Source organism: Semicossyphus pulcher, unplaced genomic scaffold, assembly GCF_022749685.1.
Source record: "Semicossyphus pulcher isolate SPU_LCO1_2020_fin unplaced genomic scaffold, fSemPul1.0.p SCAF_38, whole genome shotgun sequence".
NCBI lineage: Eukaryota > Metazoa > Chordata > Actinopteri > Labriformes > Labridae > Semicossyphus > Semicossyphus pulcher.
In genome coordinates, this window is record NW_027211713.1 from 802,089 (window position 1) to 820,902 (window position 18,814).

General features: G+C 42.0%; 2 protein-coding genes across 5 annotated transcripts in view; both read left to right on the forward strand.

The window, feature by feature from the left end:
- iqgap1 (IQ motif containing GTPase activating protein 1) overlaps window positions 1-7,350 on the forward strand; it is a 50,819-nt gene extending 43,469 nt beyond the window's left edge. For both annotated transcript variants that reach the window (XM_069679242.1, XM_069679243.1), the window contains exons 28-37: window positions 510-742; window positions 849-981; window positions 1,130-1,232; window positions 1,726-1,861; window positions 1,946-2,033; window positions 3,514-3,723; window positions 3,831-3,997; window positions 5,780-5,902; window positions 6,793-6,901; window positions 7,009-7,350. In XM_069679242.1, coding sequence (XP_069535343.1) covers window positions 510-742; window positions 849-981; window positions 1,130-1,232; window positions 1,726-1,861; window positions 1,946-2,033; window positions 3,514-3,723; window positions 3,831-3,997; window positions 5,780-5,902; window positions 6,793-6,901; window positions 7,009-7,122 — 1,416 coding nt within the window. In that variant the 3' untranslated portion in view covers window positions 7,123-7,350. The remainder of the gene's footprint in view (window positions 1-509; window positions 743-848; window positions 982-1,129; window positions 1,233-1,725; window positions 1,862-1,945; window positions 2,034-3,513; window positions 3,724-3,830; window positions 3,998-5,779; window positions 5,903-6,792; window positions 6,902-7,008) is intronic.
- A 3,483-nt stretch (window positions 7,351-10,833) lies between these two features.
- The window catches only part of crtc3 (CREB regulated transcription coactivator 3), a 51,914-nt gene continuing 43,933 nt past the window's right edge, over window positions 10,834-18,814 (forward strand). For all 3 annotated transcript variants that reach the window (XM_069679271.1, XM_069679272.1, XM_069679273.1), the window contains exon 1: window positions 10,834-12,013. In XM_069679271.1, coding sequence (XP_069535372.1) covers window positions 11,882-12,013 — 132 coding nt within the window. In that variant the 5' untranslated portion in view covers window positions 10,834-11,881. The remainder of the gene's footprint in view (window positions 12,014-18,814) is intronic.

Here is an 18,814-nt window from a genome sequence, read left to right on the forward strand (position 1 = left end):
TCCTATTTCTTCTTCTTCATTCTCTGTATCTTCTTTCTGTCTTTTTCCCGTTCTGTTGTTTCCTGTTTCCTGTTTCCTGTTTCTGCCTGTCCAACCAGCTGCCGCCTCTCTGTCGGGGTGTCGTCCGTCTCTGTCCGCCAACATTAAGGCGAGTCACGCTGCTCTTCAGCCTCTCCTCTTCTACCTTCACAAGCTGTCAAGTCCAAGAGCTCCTCCTCGTTCTGCACGAACACAGAACTTAAAAAGACACAAACCAAACTTCAAAGTGAGCACGGCCTGTGTCACTGCTGCATGCTGAAAGATCTACTGGAGCGAATCAAACCTTCTGCCCCTTTTAGTCATTTAGACCATAAACATGTAAAAATAGAGACGACGTTAAAGAACACAAAAACATTTCCTTTGTTTATAAATAGTTTCTAACTCATGATGACATATCTAGTGTGAAATATTTGACACATTTTCTGATCATAATAATTAATCTGAGTCTTTATGATATTCTGCTTCCTCAGATCGTGGGGAACCTTTTGTACTATCGTTACATGAACCCGGCCATCGTGGCTCCTGACGCTTTCGACATCATTGAGGTGTCAGCTGGCGGCCAGCTGACCACCGAGCAGCGGCGAAACCTGGGCTCCGTTGCCAAGATGCTGCAGCACGCTGCCTCCAACAAAATGTTTCTGGGAGACAACGCACACCTGAACCCAATCAACGAGTACCTGAGCGCCTCCTACCAGAAGTTCAGGTGACATGAAGCCAATCACGTTAACCAGGACGTTTCAGTTTCTCTCTTGTAATGTTCTTGTGTCGTCTTTAATTCTGGTCTGACTTCTTCTTTTTCTTCTTCTCAGGCGTTTCTTCCTGGCAGCGTGTGACGTCCCCTCACTGGAGGAAAAGTTTAACGTTGATCAATATTCTGACCTCGTGACCGTCACAAAGCCCGTCATCTATATCTCCATCGGAGAGATCATCAACACTCACACTGTGAGTCTCTGTGTCTGACTGGTCCTGCAGAAACATTTGTACATCACAGACATTTTATTTTAGTCAGACTCACTCTCTGTCTTTATTTGAACACATATTAGATGTTTAATCGTCTACAGTCAGACTCACCCTCTGATCTGTCCTTTAGCTGCTGTTGGACCATCAGGACGCCATCGCTCCAGAACACAACGACCCGGTCCACGAGCTGCTGGAGGACCTGGGAGAGGTTCCCACAGTCGAGTCTCTGATCGGTGAGATGGGTCGTTCTGTCTCTCCCTCTGAGATTTATCACACGTTAAAGTATTTCCTCTCTGCTCTTTGTATGTATGAGAAGTTTCTGCTCTCAGAATATGTTCTCTGTCCTTAAACTGAATTCAGCAGTAAAACAATCTGAACCTTCAGGACACGTCTGTCTGCATGTTTTATATGATGATGTTTGTGTTCTGTGATTCTAAGTTGCAGGTCTGCACCAACAAAAAACATTTGAATCGCACTGATGGTTTAAATGGTTCAATTAAATAATAACTGTGAAGAAGGGGTAACTTCAATCATCAGGTATCTTTGGACCCTGAGAGCCTGATCCTGGTTTAATTCAACAGGTTTAGATTAGAGTCATTAGAAGCAGAATTAGAACATAAAGTCTGATTTATGATTACCAGTATATTTTTTTATCGGTCTGATATTTGAGCTTTGTTTAACAGAATCAGTATAATGATCTGATATTCAGAGGTGTGTCTTGTCCAGGTGAGAATCCTCTTCCTCCTGACGATCCAAACAAAGAGCTGATGGGAAAAACTGAAGTTTCTCTAACGCTCACCAACAAGTTTGATGTTCCCGGAGAGGCGAATACTGAGATGGACGCCAAGACGCTGCTGCTCAAGTCAGTTTAAACTGAAGATGCAGAAAAATAGCTCAGATGAAAGTTGTAAATCCCTGTGTGATATTTATATACGTTTGTTTTCAGCACCAAGAGGTTGATCGTGGATGTAATCCGGTTCCAGCCTGGAGAGACACTGACGGAGATCCTGGACTCCACAGCAGGCACCCAACAGGTCAGAAACTACAGCTCTTAAACTTTTTATCTCTGGCCCTGAACAGACCTGGTATTAACATGTGTCCTGAGTGATCCCATCACAGGTGGGCAGCTCTAAGCACTAGCGTTCACACTTTGCATTTCAATGAGTCTCCAAATGCGTCTCCGGTGACCACTTGTGATCGGATCTCACGTTCCCGCTCTGTATGCAAATGAACACGTAGGCTCGTTCACCTTAATAAGACTTTAAAAACATCATATAATACAAAAACTGTGATGCAGACTCACAGCACAGAGAGGTGCACGAGCACAGAGGGAGGGAGCGGGTGAGTACAGACTGAGGTGATGACGTGAAACTTTGATCATGCAGCCTGATGCTCCTCTACAGCTCTGTGTTTGTCAGTGAAATATATGAACTACACGGCATGTGGACACATGACAATTTGCACAGAAATACGGACAGATCGCGACGTTACTGAGCAACAGTGCAACAGTACAGAGCGTGAGCAGCACACACAGATTTGTGTCACATCTGCTCCTCTCTTCACGTCTGCCTTCCCGTGCGCGGTATGATAACTCTGATAATGTAGTTTATGCTTTATGAAGGTTGTTCACGGAAATACGGGACAGATTGCGGCCCTATAGAGTCTGGGGCAGAGCATGAGAAACACACACAGATCTGTGTCCTCCTCACTGCGCTGCATTATTAAACTCTGATCACTTGATTTTTAAACTATGAAAAAATGCTCATGAATCGTATCTCCGACCCACGCCGTCTCTCCCCCTCGTCGGTTCGGGATCGTCCCGTATTAAAAACGTAAATGCAGTCTCCTTACTGAATACTGACACAATCTGTCTGTATTTCCGTGCACACTCTGCTCTAATGCATTATCTATGATTACACATGCTGGAGTGACATGAGAAATAAATAAAAGTGGAGAAATGTTCAGACAGGAAAGAGAGGCGAGTGATCTCCTGTAACCAGATGTATGTGGATAAATGCGTCCCAGGCCACCTCCATATGTGGCCTGAGTGATCGGATCTGAATGCGTCTTTAATCCGTCCTGGGAGAGTTCACACCTGTAGTTAAGGCTGTTCACTTGTGATCCGATCACGAAAAACCACATGATGTTACCACCTCTGTTAAGGGCCTAAAAGATTTCTTGATGTGTGAAGCTGGATTTTAAAAAAGGTGATCTTATAAGGGGTCTTAGAAGTCGAGGTTTTCACGGGTTCAAAATAACAGACCTGAACCCAGAAGGACCCCATCATTTAAAACATAAATAAACCCCAACAGCTTTTGCCCGATATATTACAGAGCCGACCCCGTGCATGTCAGAGGCCTGAGACATGAGTCTATTTCAGGACTCCACAAACCCAATGTTCTGTAGAGCAGAAGTTCACCTGCATGTTAAACATGGCTAGGTTGTAGATTTCCTTCTACAGAAACAACATTGAAACTATAAAAACTAAAACACGTGTTGTTTCTGTGAAAACAGGAAGCAGAGTACCAGCGGGCGATGCAGAGGAGGGCCATCAGAGATGCAAAGACTCCAGAGAAAATGAAGCAGGTGAAGCCAGTGGTGGACGACAGTCTGACGCTGCAGGGCAAGAAGGACAAGATCCGCAGCAACCTGCAGAGACTGGCCGAGCTGGGGAAGGTCCACCCCCAGAACCGCTACCAGGACCTGATCAACGACATCGCCAAGGTAAGTAACCAGATCATTGAACAGAGGACGAATCAACGACATCACCAAGTAAAAACAACAGATTCTCTCTGCAGAGGAAAATAAAAGATGTCTCTCGTGTGTTTCAGGACATCAGAAATCAAAGACGTTACCGTCAGCGCCGGAAAGCCGAGCTGGTCCGACTCCAGCAGACGAACGCTGCCCTGAACTCTAAAACAAACTTCTTCAACGTTCAGATCGACTCGTACAACCAGTACATCAAGACCTGCATGGACAACCTGGCCAGCAAGGGCAAGTCAGTAAACCATTGTAACTTTCATCTCACTTCTTTGTAACAATCACACCAGCAGTCATTTCAAACATGAAGTTCAATAATGACTCAATCAACTGTCTGTGGTTCACTTTTCTTTATATTCTCCTCTGAGACATGAACTGTAGAGCGCCTGATGATTCAGTAAACTGAATCTGTTCTTTTCACCGATTCATTTCTAACATGAAGAAGACATGAAGTGTAGAGCACAGAGTGATGATCTGACGATTGCACACAGAAGCTTGTTTTTCTTCTGTTTGGTGCAAAAAGACAGGAAGTTTATTTAAGCCTGGAAGGGCTAGGGGGCATCGGGGTCAGTGTTCACACCCACAGACCAGGACCTGGAGGGAACTGGGTGGATTTGGGTGGACCTAGAGGGAACTACAAAGAACTTGGGTGGACCTGGAAAGAACTTGGGTTGATTTGGATACACCTGGAGAGAACCTTGGTCGACCTGGAGAGACCTGGAGAGAACATAGGTGGACCTGGAAAGAACTTGGATGGACCTGGAGGAACCAGGGTTGACCTAGAGGAACCAAGATGGATTTGGATGGACCTGGAGGGACCTTTCTCTATTTTCCAAACTTGTTGAATAAAAAAGAGTCTCTGGTCCTTCGTGGAGTGTGACGGAGTGGCTCCGTCACTGACTGTGGCCAGTGCACACACAGACACATACATACACCAAACTTTTCCTTCTCCGCCCGTGTGTCTCTTATCAGCCTGTGAATCTCACCATGATCCTTCTTCCCGTCTCCGGAGGTCCTATTTTTGATGCATACATTTACACAGCTTTAGGTCCACTTAACCTTGAGGTGCGCTGCATCTTGACGCTTCCATGTCCCATCAGGGATTAGTTACAGAAACAGAGGCATTCAATTTCCAAGTATTAAATATCCAGATAGGCTGCACGTTCAAAATCACGTGAACAGCATATGATATATTTATGTTTGCTTCATCTATATATCCACCAAAAATGTTGCTTTGGTTTGAATAAAATGGTCATTAAAGTCATGAAAGTTTAAAAGCTCATGGCACTTAAAATACTAAGAAAATAAGTTTATGGTAAAATAATATGTTATTAATAACAACCAGTGGGCGGGGCTTCAGGTATACAAGGTGCTACATTGGGCCTTAGAAGTCAGTCTATTGTTTGTTACAGAGGAGGCTAACTACTAAAAAATCCATTTTTTTCGTTGCTTGTATTTTCCGTGTGTTCTTTGAGAGCTCAGTGAGTTTATGTGGACTCTGGTCTTTTTGGCTTTTTTGTTGTAAATTTGGTATAAAATATTTTTCTTGTTTTTTTTAAACACTGTGCAGCACTTAGAGTCACATTTAGATTTCACTGCACCTTTGGAGGCTGGCAAAATAAATTGCACCATTACCGCAGCTTTTGACTACGCCTGTGTTTTTCCCGCCTGTTTGGAGTTTGAAAAGGAACCCCGCTACATGGAGGATTTTAATCTTCACAAAGACTAACAAACATTTATAATAAAATAAGAAACTGAAAGATGAAGTTGACTGGCAACCTGTCCAGGTGTAACCCCGCCTCTCGCCCAGTAACAGCTGGGATAGGTTCCAGCCCCCCCCGCGCCACTGAACAGATAAGTGGTATAAGATGAAGTTTAGATTTTAAGTAGAAACACATGAAGAAGAGTCAGAATACAACATGACAGCGTCCCTGAACATAACACTGTTTCCTGTATTGATTGTTGTTTTTGTACTGTTTGTTGTTTTGTTGTACTGTACACTGTCGTTGTGTGTCCTCAGGTTGTCACAGAAGCCTGGAGACAAGAAGGCGAAGAAGAGTAAGCAGGTGTCTCAGAAGTACACGGCGTCTCGGCTGCATGAGAAAGGCGTCCTGATTGCCATCGAGGATCTCCAGCCGAACCAGTGAGTTTAATTTAAATAAAGTTTGACTCCTGTGAGGAGGATAAAATATTTGTTTTACATCAGTAGTTCTTATGCCTGGATCCCACAGGATCCGTGTCCGGAGCGTTCCGTCTGTGTTGCGGTTTCGGTCCGTCAGACGGCACGAGCCCTTGCCCACAGGAAGCGTGTCTGAGCGTGCGGGAGAACTACGTTATCACGCGAGAAATGCGAAATCACACGATAACATCAACGTTAAACAGATCAACACACAAACTACAGTTCAGTTTGCACCTCCGAGGTTGATTTTCTGCTCATTTGGAGATCATTCCCTGATTTTTGTGCTTCTACCATGGAGGAGTACACTACTTCATTAAAAGTGTGTTGTTGTTATGAAAACGAAAAAAACGGGAGTCTGTACAGGTCTGAACATGGTGTTTTATTTTGAAATGACCGGATGCTGTATGCTGCTTTGGTGTGTGACTTCCTGTTTGGAACGATCTGCTCTGTTCAGCTTGACGCGTGCTTGAAGCGGCCTCCTTCAAAAGGCGCTGTGGAATCACGATCATTGACTTGAATGGGCGCGATCGACTCCGGATCCTGTGGAATTTAAGAGTTACACTGTTTTCATTCAAGTCTAAAGTCACTGTGTCATCACCATGTCACTGGGGCCTTATGTATTATTATTAATATATTATATTTATATCTATTAATATATTCTATATTAGTCTGCAGGTTATTTTGAGACAATAATATTGTGAATGCGTCACATTTCTTCAGGTTTTCCTGTCGGGAAAAATCTATTTTTAAAACCATTTTTTTTACTTTGAATTTGAAAGTTTCAGATACTTTTTCTTTCACTGATCAGTTTCTTTTGAATCTTCTCTCCTGTTTTCTCTTTTCTTTCTTCACAGGTTCAAAAATGTTATTTTTGAGATTTCTCCTTCAGAGGCTGTGGGAGTGTTCGATGTGAAGGCCAAGTTAATGGGTGTGCACCTGGAGACGTTACAATTAGAGTATCAGGTATTTTATTTTACAGTATACAGGCGATCTTAGTAATTATGATTATATTATAGTATATAAATATTGGAGCATGTTTTAAATAATGTGATGCTTTCTGCGCGTCCCAGGACCTCCTGCAGCTGCAGTACGAAGGCGTGGCTGTGATGAAGCTCTTCGATCGAGCCACCATCAACGTCAACCTGCTCATCTTCCTGCTCAACAAGAAGTTTTATGGGAAATGAAACAGAAAGACTCGGATTCGAACCCTCCTTCACATCTTACTGCACTTCTCTGTCTATGCAAACCTGCGTTCATTATTTTTATTATGTTAATGAGCTTCGTCTTAAAGGAACAGTGACCGTCTTTCTGTCTGTGTAGCTGCAGGTCACATGTTAAGATTTGTATGTTTAGCTTTACTGAACATCTCGTGCATGGGCTCCAATAATTATAAAATGTTTTATGTAAAGAGATCACGTTTGGTGTCTTTCTTTGCTCTGTATCTTAATTTATCTGATAAACATTATTAGTGTTATTATTATTATTACAATACTGGTCCTGACCTGGACTCAACCGTCCTTTCTCCTCTGGTCCTCTTTGTGTTATAATAATAAAATATTAATAAGATTGTTGCTGCGTATGACTTCAGAAAAAAGAAACTGAAAGAAGACCAAACGCAGCCCTTCCTTCATCTTTTCATTTTCCTGTAGCTTGAAAGTAATTCTCACACATGTTTATGTTTAACTGAAACCAGTGGTGGATAAAGTACCTGAAAGCCATACTTGAGTAAAAGTAGATATCAAACCAGAAAATCAATTTGAAGCAAAAGTCTTAAAGTATCAGATCTTTTTTGTACTTAAGTATTGAAAGTAAAAGTACAAGAACACGGTGTTAATAAAAAAAGTGGTCAGAGTTATTAATTTATTTCCTTACTGAACCTTCAAAATGGATTCACTGGTAGAAAAACAACTTCACAACTTAAGATCACACTCTCTGGATAATCAACCTGTTTGATGCTGTTTATTCACTCTGGGCCCGTTTTACATTCAGTCATGTAAAATCATTGGAGGTGTGTTTGATGCACAGCTGCTATTATCAAACTTTTAATGATCAGAGTTGGAGAATAAGTTCAATGCATTTATGTTACCATAAGTTTATTGTAATATTACAGTTTTATAAAATCGCACATTCAGACACATGAATGAGGCGTGTCTGCTGTTTATCTCTCATCATCTGCTGCTGCTCTCTCTCTCCTCTCTCTACGCCTGCCGTCTGTCTGTCTGCTTGTCTGTCTGCCTGCCTGCCTGACTGTCTATCTGCTTGTCTGCTTGTCTGTCTGTCTGTCTGTCTGCCTGCCTGACTCGCAGACTCGCAGACTCGCATTAAAGCGTGCTGTGTGATCACACAATAATAGCACCTTCTATCATGATGAGTTACTGATAGTTACTTCAGGGTCTTCTTACTCTTACTGCTGTTTTGGAACAACCAGGAGAGACTGTTTATTTCCGCAACATGATCGCTGCGACATCTCTCTCCTCCAGCTGTAACTTTGGGCGGGGACGTAGTGAGTGATTAAGCGAGAGAGAGAGATCCGCAAAGTGCAGGCGAAGTGACGCTGCACCGGATGGAGCAGAGGAGAAGGAGCAGGGAAGTTAACAATGTTCTTCTTCGAGGTTTTTACACCAGCTGGCGTCCACGATGTTGCATTACTGCCACCATCCGTGTTTAACCTCTCAGTTTCTGTTCATTTAAAGCCGTATTTTCAGTTAAAAATCCACACTCATCAGAACAACAAATGTCTCCCCACTGACGAAGTAACGAGTAACGAAGATTGTTCGGGGAAATGGGTCTGAGTAAAAGTACACATTTTACTGAGGAAATGTAGTGGAGTAAAATGTTTTGATGAATAACCGCACAGAGACTGCATCAGGTGTGTATGAACTGCAGAGCTGTATTGTTACAAAGACGCAGGGTGGTCGCCCTGCCTAACTGTTGCCTGCTGGGATGTACCATGAACACAACACTAGAGGGCGTCGAGCCCAACAATCACCTGTAACATAAAATAAGAAGTTGTCAGAAATTTAAAAACTCAAGTAAAGTACAGATACTTTAAAATAGTTAAGTACCGTAACGAAAGTACACTACTGACTGAAACAGAGTCTTGTTTATTTACGAAACAGTTTTAGTAGATACAACTTCCTGTCGGTTAATCTGTAAAACATCTTAAAGTATGAGCTGGATTAGAATATAGATTTTTATAATTAATGAGTGTCAGTTATTTATATTTAAGATGAGGTCATATTAGACTGTAGTTTCAGTCAGAGACAGGCGATAATGTTCAATATTACACAAAGCTCCAGGAGATGTCGCTCTACGTCAGAGTGTTTAATCTGTCAGATTATCAGCAGATTAAACTGAGATTATCTGATTCATGAAAACGTTCCTTTATAACAGTTTAACAAATTCTTTAACAGGATTTATCCACAGCATTTATTTACATTTTACCTGTTTCAGAATAAAACTACACAGGAAACGTGTATGCTGACTAAAGTACTGAACTGAAGGACTATTTCACGTACTTGTACTTGAAAATATCTGTCTCAGGCTACTTTACATACTTCTATCCCAGTACGCTTCAGAGTTAAATATGGACTTTATTCCACTCCACATATTCTTATGAAGTTTGTGCTTACAGAACACTGAACATAAAAAAATAAGATTCCTTTTTGAAACGTGGTTCACGATTACTCAACAGTTTTTTAATAAGTTAAAACTCAAACAGTCCAGACCACCTACAACATTCAAATAATGCTCACGTGTTGATTCTTCAATATTAATAATCAAACAGAAACATAAAACATCCATACCTTTTACTGTATCTATAAAAGTGTATCTGATAATCACTGTAACATGTGAGCCTTTACTGAACAAATGTACTTAATTATTAGTGAGTTGTTATAAACCCTCATCTCCACAGGAAGGAAACTATCAGAGCTGGACTCAGGTCAGGGATTTGTTCACACACATCACCTGAATGTATGATTTTTGCGTCCGCCTGATAGTATAAACTAACAAAAGATATTAAAATCGGTCAGTAGTGATACCATAGAGAGCCAGGACAAAAAAGGAAACAGATATACAGCTCCTGAAAAAAATAAGAGACTACTGCAATGATGTTTTTCAGAGCTCGAGTAAAGCAAAGAAAACAACTTCATGTTCATGTTTAAACAACAGAATACTAATGTTTTAACTCAGGACGCATTCACAGATCAGTGTTTGGTGGAATAACCTGGTTTTTAATTACAGCTTTCATGCATCTCTGCATGCTCTCCACCAGTCTATCACAGTGCTGTTGGGTGGCATTAGGCCACTCTTGGAGCAGCTCAGCTTTGTTCGATGGCTTGTGACAATCCATCTTCCTCTTGTTCACATTCAGGAGGTTTTCAATGGGGTTCACATCTGGATTAGGCTGGCAATGACATGAAGAGAGAGATGCTGATTTAAGGAAAATTTGAAGTGGTCTCTTAATTTTTCCAGAGCTATATGATATATGTTTCATATACATATACATGTGTTATATATTTGATGTCTGAGTATTTATTTATTTGTATCCATGCAGTGACTCTGTCGCCGCCTGGTGGACAGCCCTGGTACTGACCACAGATTTACCGTATAAGTTTTATACTATAATGTGTCATTTACAGATACAGATACACGTCTTATACAGTATATATGATATGGAGTATATGTTGTTTATGTTTATGTATGTATGTTGCACCAAAACAGAAAGTGAAATTCCTTGCATTTGTAAACCTACTTGGCAGTAAACCTGATTCTGCTTTTTCATACAGTATATTTGATATGTAGTATACATATGTTTTACATCTATGCAGTGACTCTGTCGCCACCCGGTGGACAGCGCCGGTACTGCCAGTGATTAACGCGGTAATGTTTTTCTCGCAGTAGTTTGAGGATAACATTCAGCGGACCTGAGCGGCGGTTTCAGACCCTTGGACGGACACTAACGAGATAAAAACATTAGCAGCAGTTTCTTGGAAGACTTGTGGCTCAGCAGCGGCGGAGAAGCGAGGTTTTGTCGTTTTTTTTCGTTTAGTTTCGTGGAGTCGTCGTGCTGGAGTTTGTTTGGAATCTCTCTGATGTCCGTGGATTAAGTCCGAATATGTGATATCAATTTAAGAGTGAAACTGTGGATTATAATCCCGTTTTACGTGTGGATATCTGCGGTTTCATGGGGGCTGCTTGTTGCTTTATTTAATGGGAAACTTATATTCAAAATTCAGTGAAGTCCAGAGGAGACCCAGCGGACACTTGTTGAAATACAATTTACCTAACAAACCTTTGAGCTGTGCTAACATTAGCATCGACATTTAGCTAACGAGGCTAACAACTTTCCTTGACACAGCACTTAATCCTTAGTTTTAGATCATTTTAAATCGACTCGTTTAGATGTTGACGGGGGCCAAGTTGTTAAAGTGCGTTTGTAAAAATTGTTGGGGAGTCCCTGATAGCAGCATAGCTAACTGTGCTAGCTGCAGCTGTTACTCTCTGTTCACCTCTAACGTTCTTTTAGCATGACAGCTAACGTTCGGTTAGCATTGACAGCTAACGTCATGTTAACGCCAGATTCAAACAAGTGGTTTTCTGTAGAGTTGTCGGTATGAAGTTATATTGGACCTTTAACTACTTGTAATCAACCCGCCATTCGTTGTTAAATTATTAGAGTTAACTTGTAAACGCGGAGTTTGTATTAACTCCGCTCTCTAATTCTCAAGAAGACAACTTTTACAGGGCTTTGACGTTAGCATAGCTTCGTTAGCCTGTAGCTCTGCTAACAATAACACTGAGCTGTGATTCTGCGGAGACTGAGTTCAGTATCAGTGCTGTGTGTTTAGACTGTGATGGGCTCACTGACAGACTCTGACAGATAGACTGAAACACCGTCCAACACCTTTTAAACTCTCTGAAGACTCTGCGGCCCGCACCATGTCCGGCTCCCCGGGCACAGGAGGCTCGAACCCCCGGAAGTTCAGCGAGAAGATAGCGCTGCACAACCAGAAGCAGGCAGAGGAGACCCGGGCCTTTGAACAGCTGATGACAGACCTCACTGTCTCCAGGGTAAATACACTTCATTTCTCAAATAATTGTAATTTATCAGTGGCCTTTTGCACGACTATATTCATTGTAATTACGGACAAGGCTCCCGTAGTCTGTCTGGAATGAGCTGTGTGATTGACTTCATCTGCTGACTGAGATTTCTGGTATTCAACCACCAACCAGTACTTCTAGTTTCTCCTCACACATTCATTCGGCAGAGACAAACCCTGTGTAATGCAGTCATAACTCTGACAGTGTAAAAACATCAAACAGTGAAAAACTAAAGCTAAATTTAACGACATATAAACTTAGTATCTGGTGTTCAAAAATGTTCATTAACCAACAGAACTGGATTTATACTTAAACCAGCAGTGACAGGAAATGAGAGACAGTCACACTGCTGCAAACATGTTATGTGACAATGTAAAAATATAATCACATCATAATCAACTACTTTTATTTTTGATTTATTATTTCAGTCATTTTTCTTCTAAAATGTCTGGCAGGATTGTTGCTCCTCTTTATCAACTGTTATCTCATACACAATTGTACATAGTACAATGTGTCGTGAAATGCTTATGGTACCTGTCCAGGTAAGGAAATATGCACATTTATTTACTTAAAATATATTTAGTAAAATAGAATAAATAAAATACAACAATGTAAAGGGCACAAGAAAATGTAATCTTTCTGTGGTGTTTGGAATAAACATAAAAACTGGTGGAAAATAAATAATTGATTTTTAAATAAATAATCAGTACTAAAATCAAGAAGAATTGATGTCAGATAAATCTATGAGTAGGAGGAGATGATGAAGCAAAAGTTTGGCCCATGCAGTCTCTTTAGAAGTGCGTGTTCTCTCCTGCTCTCTCTCAATTTAATTCAATTCAAAAGAGCTTTAATAACATGGGAAACATGTTTACATTGCCAAAACCAAAACAAATTAAGCACAATAAAACAAAATAAGAGCAAAATGTGTAAACAGAGCTGTGTAAAACTGCAGCATTATGATCACTTAGAAAATATGTGTTGCTAAACTGAAAATGCAAACTGAAAACGATGAATTTACTTTAGTATTTTAGTGTTCTCTCTCTCACTCTCTTTAGATGTGTGTTCTCTCTCTCTCTCTCTCACTCTCTTTAGATGTGTGTTCTCTCTCTCTCTCTCTCTCACTCTCTTTAGATGTGTGTTCTCTCTCTCTCTCTCTCTCTCTCTCACTCTCTTTAGATGTGTGTTCTCTCTCTCTCTCTCTCTCTCTCTCTCTCTCTCACTCTCTTTAGATGTGTGTTCTCTCTCTCTCTCTCACTCTCTTTAGATGTGTGTTTTCTCTCTCTCTCTCTCTGTTTCTCTCTCTCTCTTTAGATGTGTGTTCTCTCTCTCTTTAGATGTGTGTTCTCTCTCTCTCTAGATGTGTGTGCTCTATCTCTCTCTCTCTCTCTGTCCAGATGTGTGTTCTCTCTCTCTTTCTCTCTCTCTCTTCAGACGTGTGTTCTCTCTCTCTCTCTCTCTCTCTCTCTCTCTCTCTCTCTCTCTCTCTCCTTTCAGATGTGTGTTCTCTCTCTCTCTCTCTCCAGACGTGTTTTCTCTCTCTCTCTCTTTAGACGTGTGTTCTCTCTCGCTCTCTTCAGACGTGTGTTCTCTCTCTCTCTCTCTCTCTCTCTTTCTCTTTAGATGACTCTCTCTCCAGATGTGTGTTCTCTCTCTCTCTCTCTCTCTCTCTCTGTCTGTGTTCTCCGTGAGTCTGGTTCTGCTTGAGGTTTCTGCCTGTTACAGGAAGTGTTTCTCTGCCTGTTACAGGTGTATCTGTCTCATGGTGGATTCATGTTGGTCTCTGTAGATACTCTAACACAGAGTTTGCTCTACACCTGCTCTGTTGTTAAGAATCTTGATAACTTTGTTTATAATTTGGCGCTATACAATTAAAAATGTATTGATAAAATATTTAATAATACCATATACACATAATTTTAGAAGTCATAAAAACAGTGACTGCTGGGAGGAAATAGAGACTCATTTCATGTTATTCTCAAGTCTGGTTCACACAGAGCTCTACTGACCTGAATCCAGTGAGATATGAACACTCAGTGAGACACGCTGAGGACAGAGAGACAGCTGAATCAAGAGTTTCTGCTTCAGGTTTTATTAGATTTTATATATTAAAGAACTGTATTTAAAGCACCCTAGGGTCTGAAGAAGTGTTCAGTGAGACAGGCTGAAGACAGACCGGACACTATCCGAAACATTATTTTAAGTAGACATGTCTCACTGTGCATGCGTTGATGGATGGATGGAGCCCTGGGTATAATGGCTGTGTTCTCACTCCTTTGTAATGTTTTCAGAGAAAGAACAAGCAGCTATCAGCTCACGTCGGATTAACCAGTTATTGTTATAAAAAACAGCATTTCGGATTTATGTTGCATTCAGGAGAGACATGTTGCGCGCACACAGGTATTGTGTAAAACTTGTAGAACAGCAGGTAGACATAAAAACTAAGACTTGTAGCTGATATACACTATTTCATATTTGTTTATTTATCACATTTCATATCCTTATTGTTATATTTAACAATCGCACATTGCAGTTTTCTTATATTGTGCAGGCCTAGTTTGAACCTTAAATGTGTTATGTAATAACTGACACCAACACTGGAGTAAGAGGTTTAAATGGATGTTAATTTTAATTATATAAATAAATATGTATATCAGAGGTTGCGTTAGTCTTTCTCGATGTCTTTCCCATGTCGATGGGGTCGTAAATATTCTGTCATTGCAGATTTACCCGTCATTTTAATTTTTCTATTGATAACGAGACATTACCTATTTAATAGCATTTAATTTCAAAAACAACTCGATCACAAATAATATTTAATATGAAGAAAAATCTTACAGATTCTGCACTTATAAGGTCACAAAGTGAAGAGATGAACAGACACTGTTCCTGAGGTCACTTTTCATGTCAACACCACATTAAGCATATTTTTCTTATTCCCGCTGTGACAGTAGAGCATGCTAAAACACCGTGGCCAAGTGATAACAAGTAATAATAGTGAGCGATCTTGTGCCCACGTTAGCACTCATGGGCATGTTAAAATGAGGTGTGGTCAGGCAAATGGTTGGCGCGTTGCTATCTTGGATGACTGCGCCATAGACCAACAAATACCTGGTCCAAAGTCTATGGCGCAGTCTTTCTCTGCTATTGAAGGGGCACATAAGTAAGATGGGCATACACAGGCGAGTTCACAGCACGCCTCCCTCTGCTTGTTACTCACACAGGGACGCACAGCAGCGCTTCTACTCATAAGGACACACGCAACTAAGAGGTACATTTATTATAATCCTCAGACATAACTTCCTGTGGCACGGACAATCGTACCCACATATATTAATACACTGTCCAGTGTCCATTACGCACACACTGGAGAATACAGCCATGTGATCCAGCAGCAACAAGAAGTAAACATTTACAGTGGACCTTTCTTTGATGGTGGGCACACAGAACTTTAATAAACATAATATCCTGTCCGATCCTGACGCCGTGTCTGGAGATTTAAATCATTTAAATTAAACTGTTGTGCCTCATGCGTAAATGTACACAGCGTTTCTCTTAGTTTTTGTTTCTGCTGGGCGGTGGGATCGCTTCAGTGGCTTTTACATCAATCTGTGCATCGACATGTATCGTACAGTGACTTGTGTGTGTTCTGTGTGTGTTCTAGCCATGCGCTTTAGATCTTGCGCCTTATATCCTGTAAATAGGGCCCAATAGCTAATTAATTATGCACACTTGCCAACAACTGGACAGGGGTTTCTATGGGGTTATTGACAGTGCTGTGTGAGAATGATTCAATTGTATGGTGAATCGCCCTCAGGATTCTAATCTGTCAAAATGACGGACAGCCTTCAGATATTCCCGTCACTGTTCAAAACATTTTGTCAAAGACTGAAAATATTCAGTTAACGTGACCCCTGATGCAGGTATATTACACCGGTCAGCCATAACATCATGACCGCCTTCCTAATATTGTGTAGCTCCCCTTCTGCGGCCAATACAGCCCTGACCCGTCGAGGCATGGACTCCACTAGACCTGTGAAGGTGTGCTGAGGTATCTGGCACCAAGACGTGAGCAGCAGATCTTTAAGTCCTGTAAGCTGCGAGGTGGGGCCTCCATGGATTGGACTTGTTTGTCCAGCACATCCCACAGACGCTCCATTGGATTGAGATCTGGGGAATCTGGAGGCCAAGTCAACACCTTGAACTCGTCGTGTTCCTCAAACCATTCCTGAACCATGTCTGCAGTTTGGCTGGGAACATTATCCTGCTGAAACAGGCCACTGACATTAGGGAAAACTGTTTCCTAGAGAGAGCGCAGGTTGACGGGCAGCTCTTAAATGCACCTGGGAGACTGGTCCACCATAACCTACAACAGAAACCAAAACCAGGAAAAGGAAACAACCAGCAGGCTCTAACTAATGGGAGGGGCGTCACACCCCCTCCATAAAAACGGGGTCCCAATCCCGGAACCACCACCAAGCTCATAATAAATTATCTAAGTTTACCTAAAGTTCAACATTAATGGCAATATATTCAACTTAACATTTAGCAAAGCAAATAGTGACTAACTTAAACAACTTCTTATTTTATCCTTTTTTTTAAACAGTTAGTCAAACCCAGAAAGCGCATGAGTTCTTTCTTAGTTGTAGGTTCAGGGTAACACTAAATAGCTCTCACTTTCTCGCACAGGACACACAGCACCCTGCCCTACCACCCGACCAAGGTACATATCCGCCGCCCTAGCGAACTCACACTTGGCGAAGTTGACAGTGAGATACACTTCAGGCAAGCGACCAGACAGAGCACGGATGCGCTCCAAGTTAGAGGACCATGTATCATGTATTCACATGATAAAACCGCTGCCTGATTGGCTGCGTGTCTCCGATGTCAGTGTCATTCTCAGTTAAGTGTGTCTGAGTGGGAGTGTCGCCAAATAAACACGGTAATGAACTTATAATTTCAGACATCTATCTGCTGTTAAAGACTCTTGAGTTTTCAGACGCCCTTGCAAAACAGCTGGATACACACAGGGTAAGCTATCCTCCACCTCAGCTGACACCGTCTGAGGAGCATAAGCTACAGACACTCTACCTACTGTACACACAGGACGTGTGCTTTCTGAGGATACGTCGGCTTTTATGTTGGCTTTCTCAGACACACGACCAAAATATGTTTTTAACAAGTTCACGTGGCAAAACTGAGCTGCCTTTCTGCGCTCAGGTGTGGATATGATATAGTTTTGCTCAGATGTTCGCTTTAACACTTTATGCAGACCAGTATACTTAGCTTGGAAAGGCGAGGTTGTAATGGGTAACAATGCTAACGCCTGGTCCCCCACACTAAAATCGCGGCTCTCAGCATGTCAGTCATACAGTTTTTACATTTTTGCCTGTGAAGATGTCAAATTTCTCTTTGCCAATTCTCTAGCTGCATACAGTCTATGTTGAAACCCATTTACATAATCAGTAAGATTTTGGGCGGTTCTGCTATCTTCTACTGCTCATACAAAACAGTTAATGGGCCGCGCACTGTATGCCTAAAAAATAATTGGCGCTAAACCCTGTGCTCTCCTGTGTCACTTCTCTGGCTGCCAACAGCAACCAGGGCAAACCCCCCCCGTCCCTCTCCATGTGAGTACAGTATGCACGCAACAATGATTTCAACGATTGATGAAAACGCTCTAAAGCCCCTTGACTTCGGGCGTCATTGGCAGATGCCTTGTTATGTTGAACATTAAGCTGCTTCAAAACTTGGGCGAAGAAGTGAGACGAAAATTTTGACCCCCGGTCAGTCTGTATCACTTTTGGGATACCAAATATCGAGATGAATTGAGTCAGAGCGCGTCGTTATGGTGCGAAACAGATATGCTGCAGGGTAACGATTGCTCTGACACATGACAGTCAGGAGATACACAGCACCTGATTTCGTTGGGGGGCGCGGACCTACACAAACTATGATTAAATGCAAACAGCAGGAATGGGGAAAGAGGAGCAGGTTTAAGAGACTGATAAGGTTTCCCTGTACCTTCAATCCCATCCCCAAAATAAGCACAGTACACCCTGTATCACTGTCCTCTGACCCTCAAATTCCACAGGATCCGTCTCCGGCGCTTTCCGTGTGCGCTGCGACCTCCGGAGTTGATCGCGCCCATTCAAGTCAATGATCGTGATTCCACAGCACGTGCCATGGTCTGTCTCTAGCGCGTCCTAGAAGCGTCTCTCCGCTCTGCTCCGCTAAAGATACGTGCTGGGTCTATTTCTGACGGAGGCTGCTTCAAGCACACGTCAAGCTGAACAGAGCAGATCGTTCCAAACAGGAAGTCACACACAAAAACAGCATAGAGCATCCGGTCATTACAAAATAAAACACCATGTACAGACCGGTACAGACTCCTGTGTTTTCCGTTTTCATAACAACAACACACTGAAATCTTGAGAAAAGAACACTTTTAATTAAGTAGTGTACTCCTCCATGTTAGAAGCACAAAAATCAGGGAATGATCTCAAAATGAGCAGAAAATCAACCTCGGAGGTGCAAACTGAACTGTAGTTTGTGTGTTGCTCTGTTTAACGTTGATGTTATCACATGATTTCGCATTTCTCGCGTGATAACTTAGTTCTCCCGCGATCTTGTGATCTCGCAAATCCAGCTGCTAGGGCCAGCGCTCTGCTGCGCTGCAGATCAGACACACTTCCTGTGGGCGAGGGCTCGCCGTCTGACGGACTGGAACGCGGCACAGACGGAACGCGCCGGACACCGATCCTGTAGGATCCA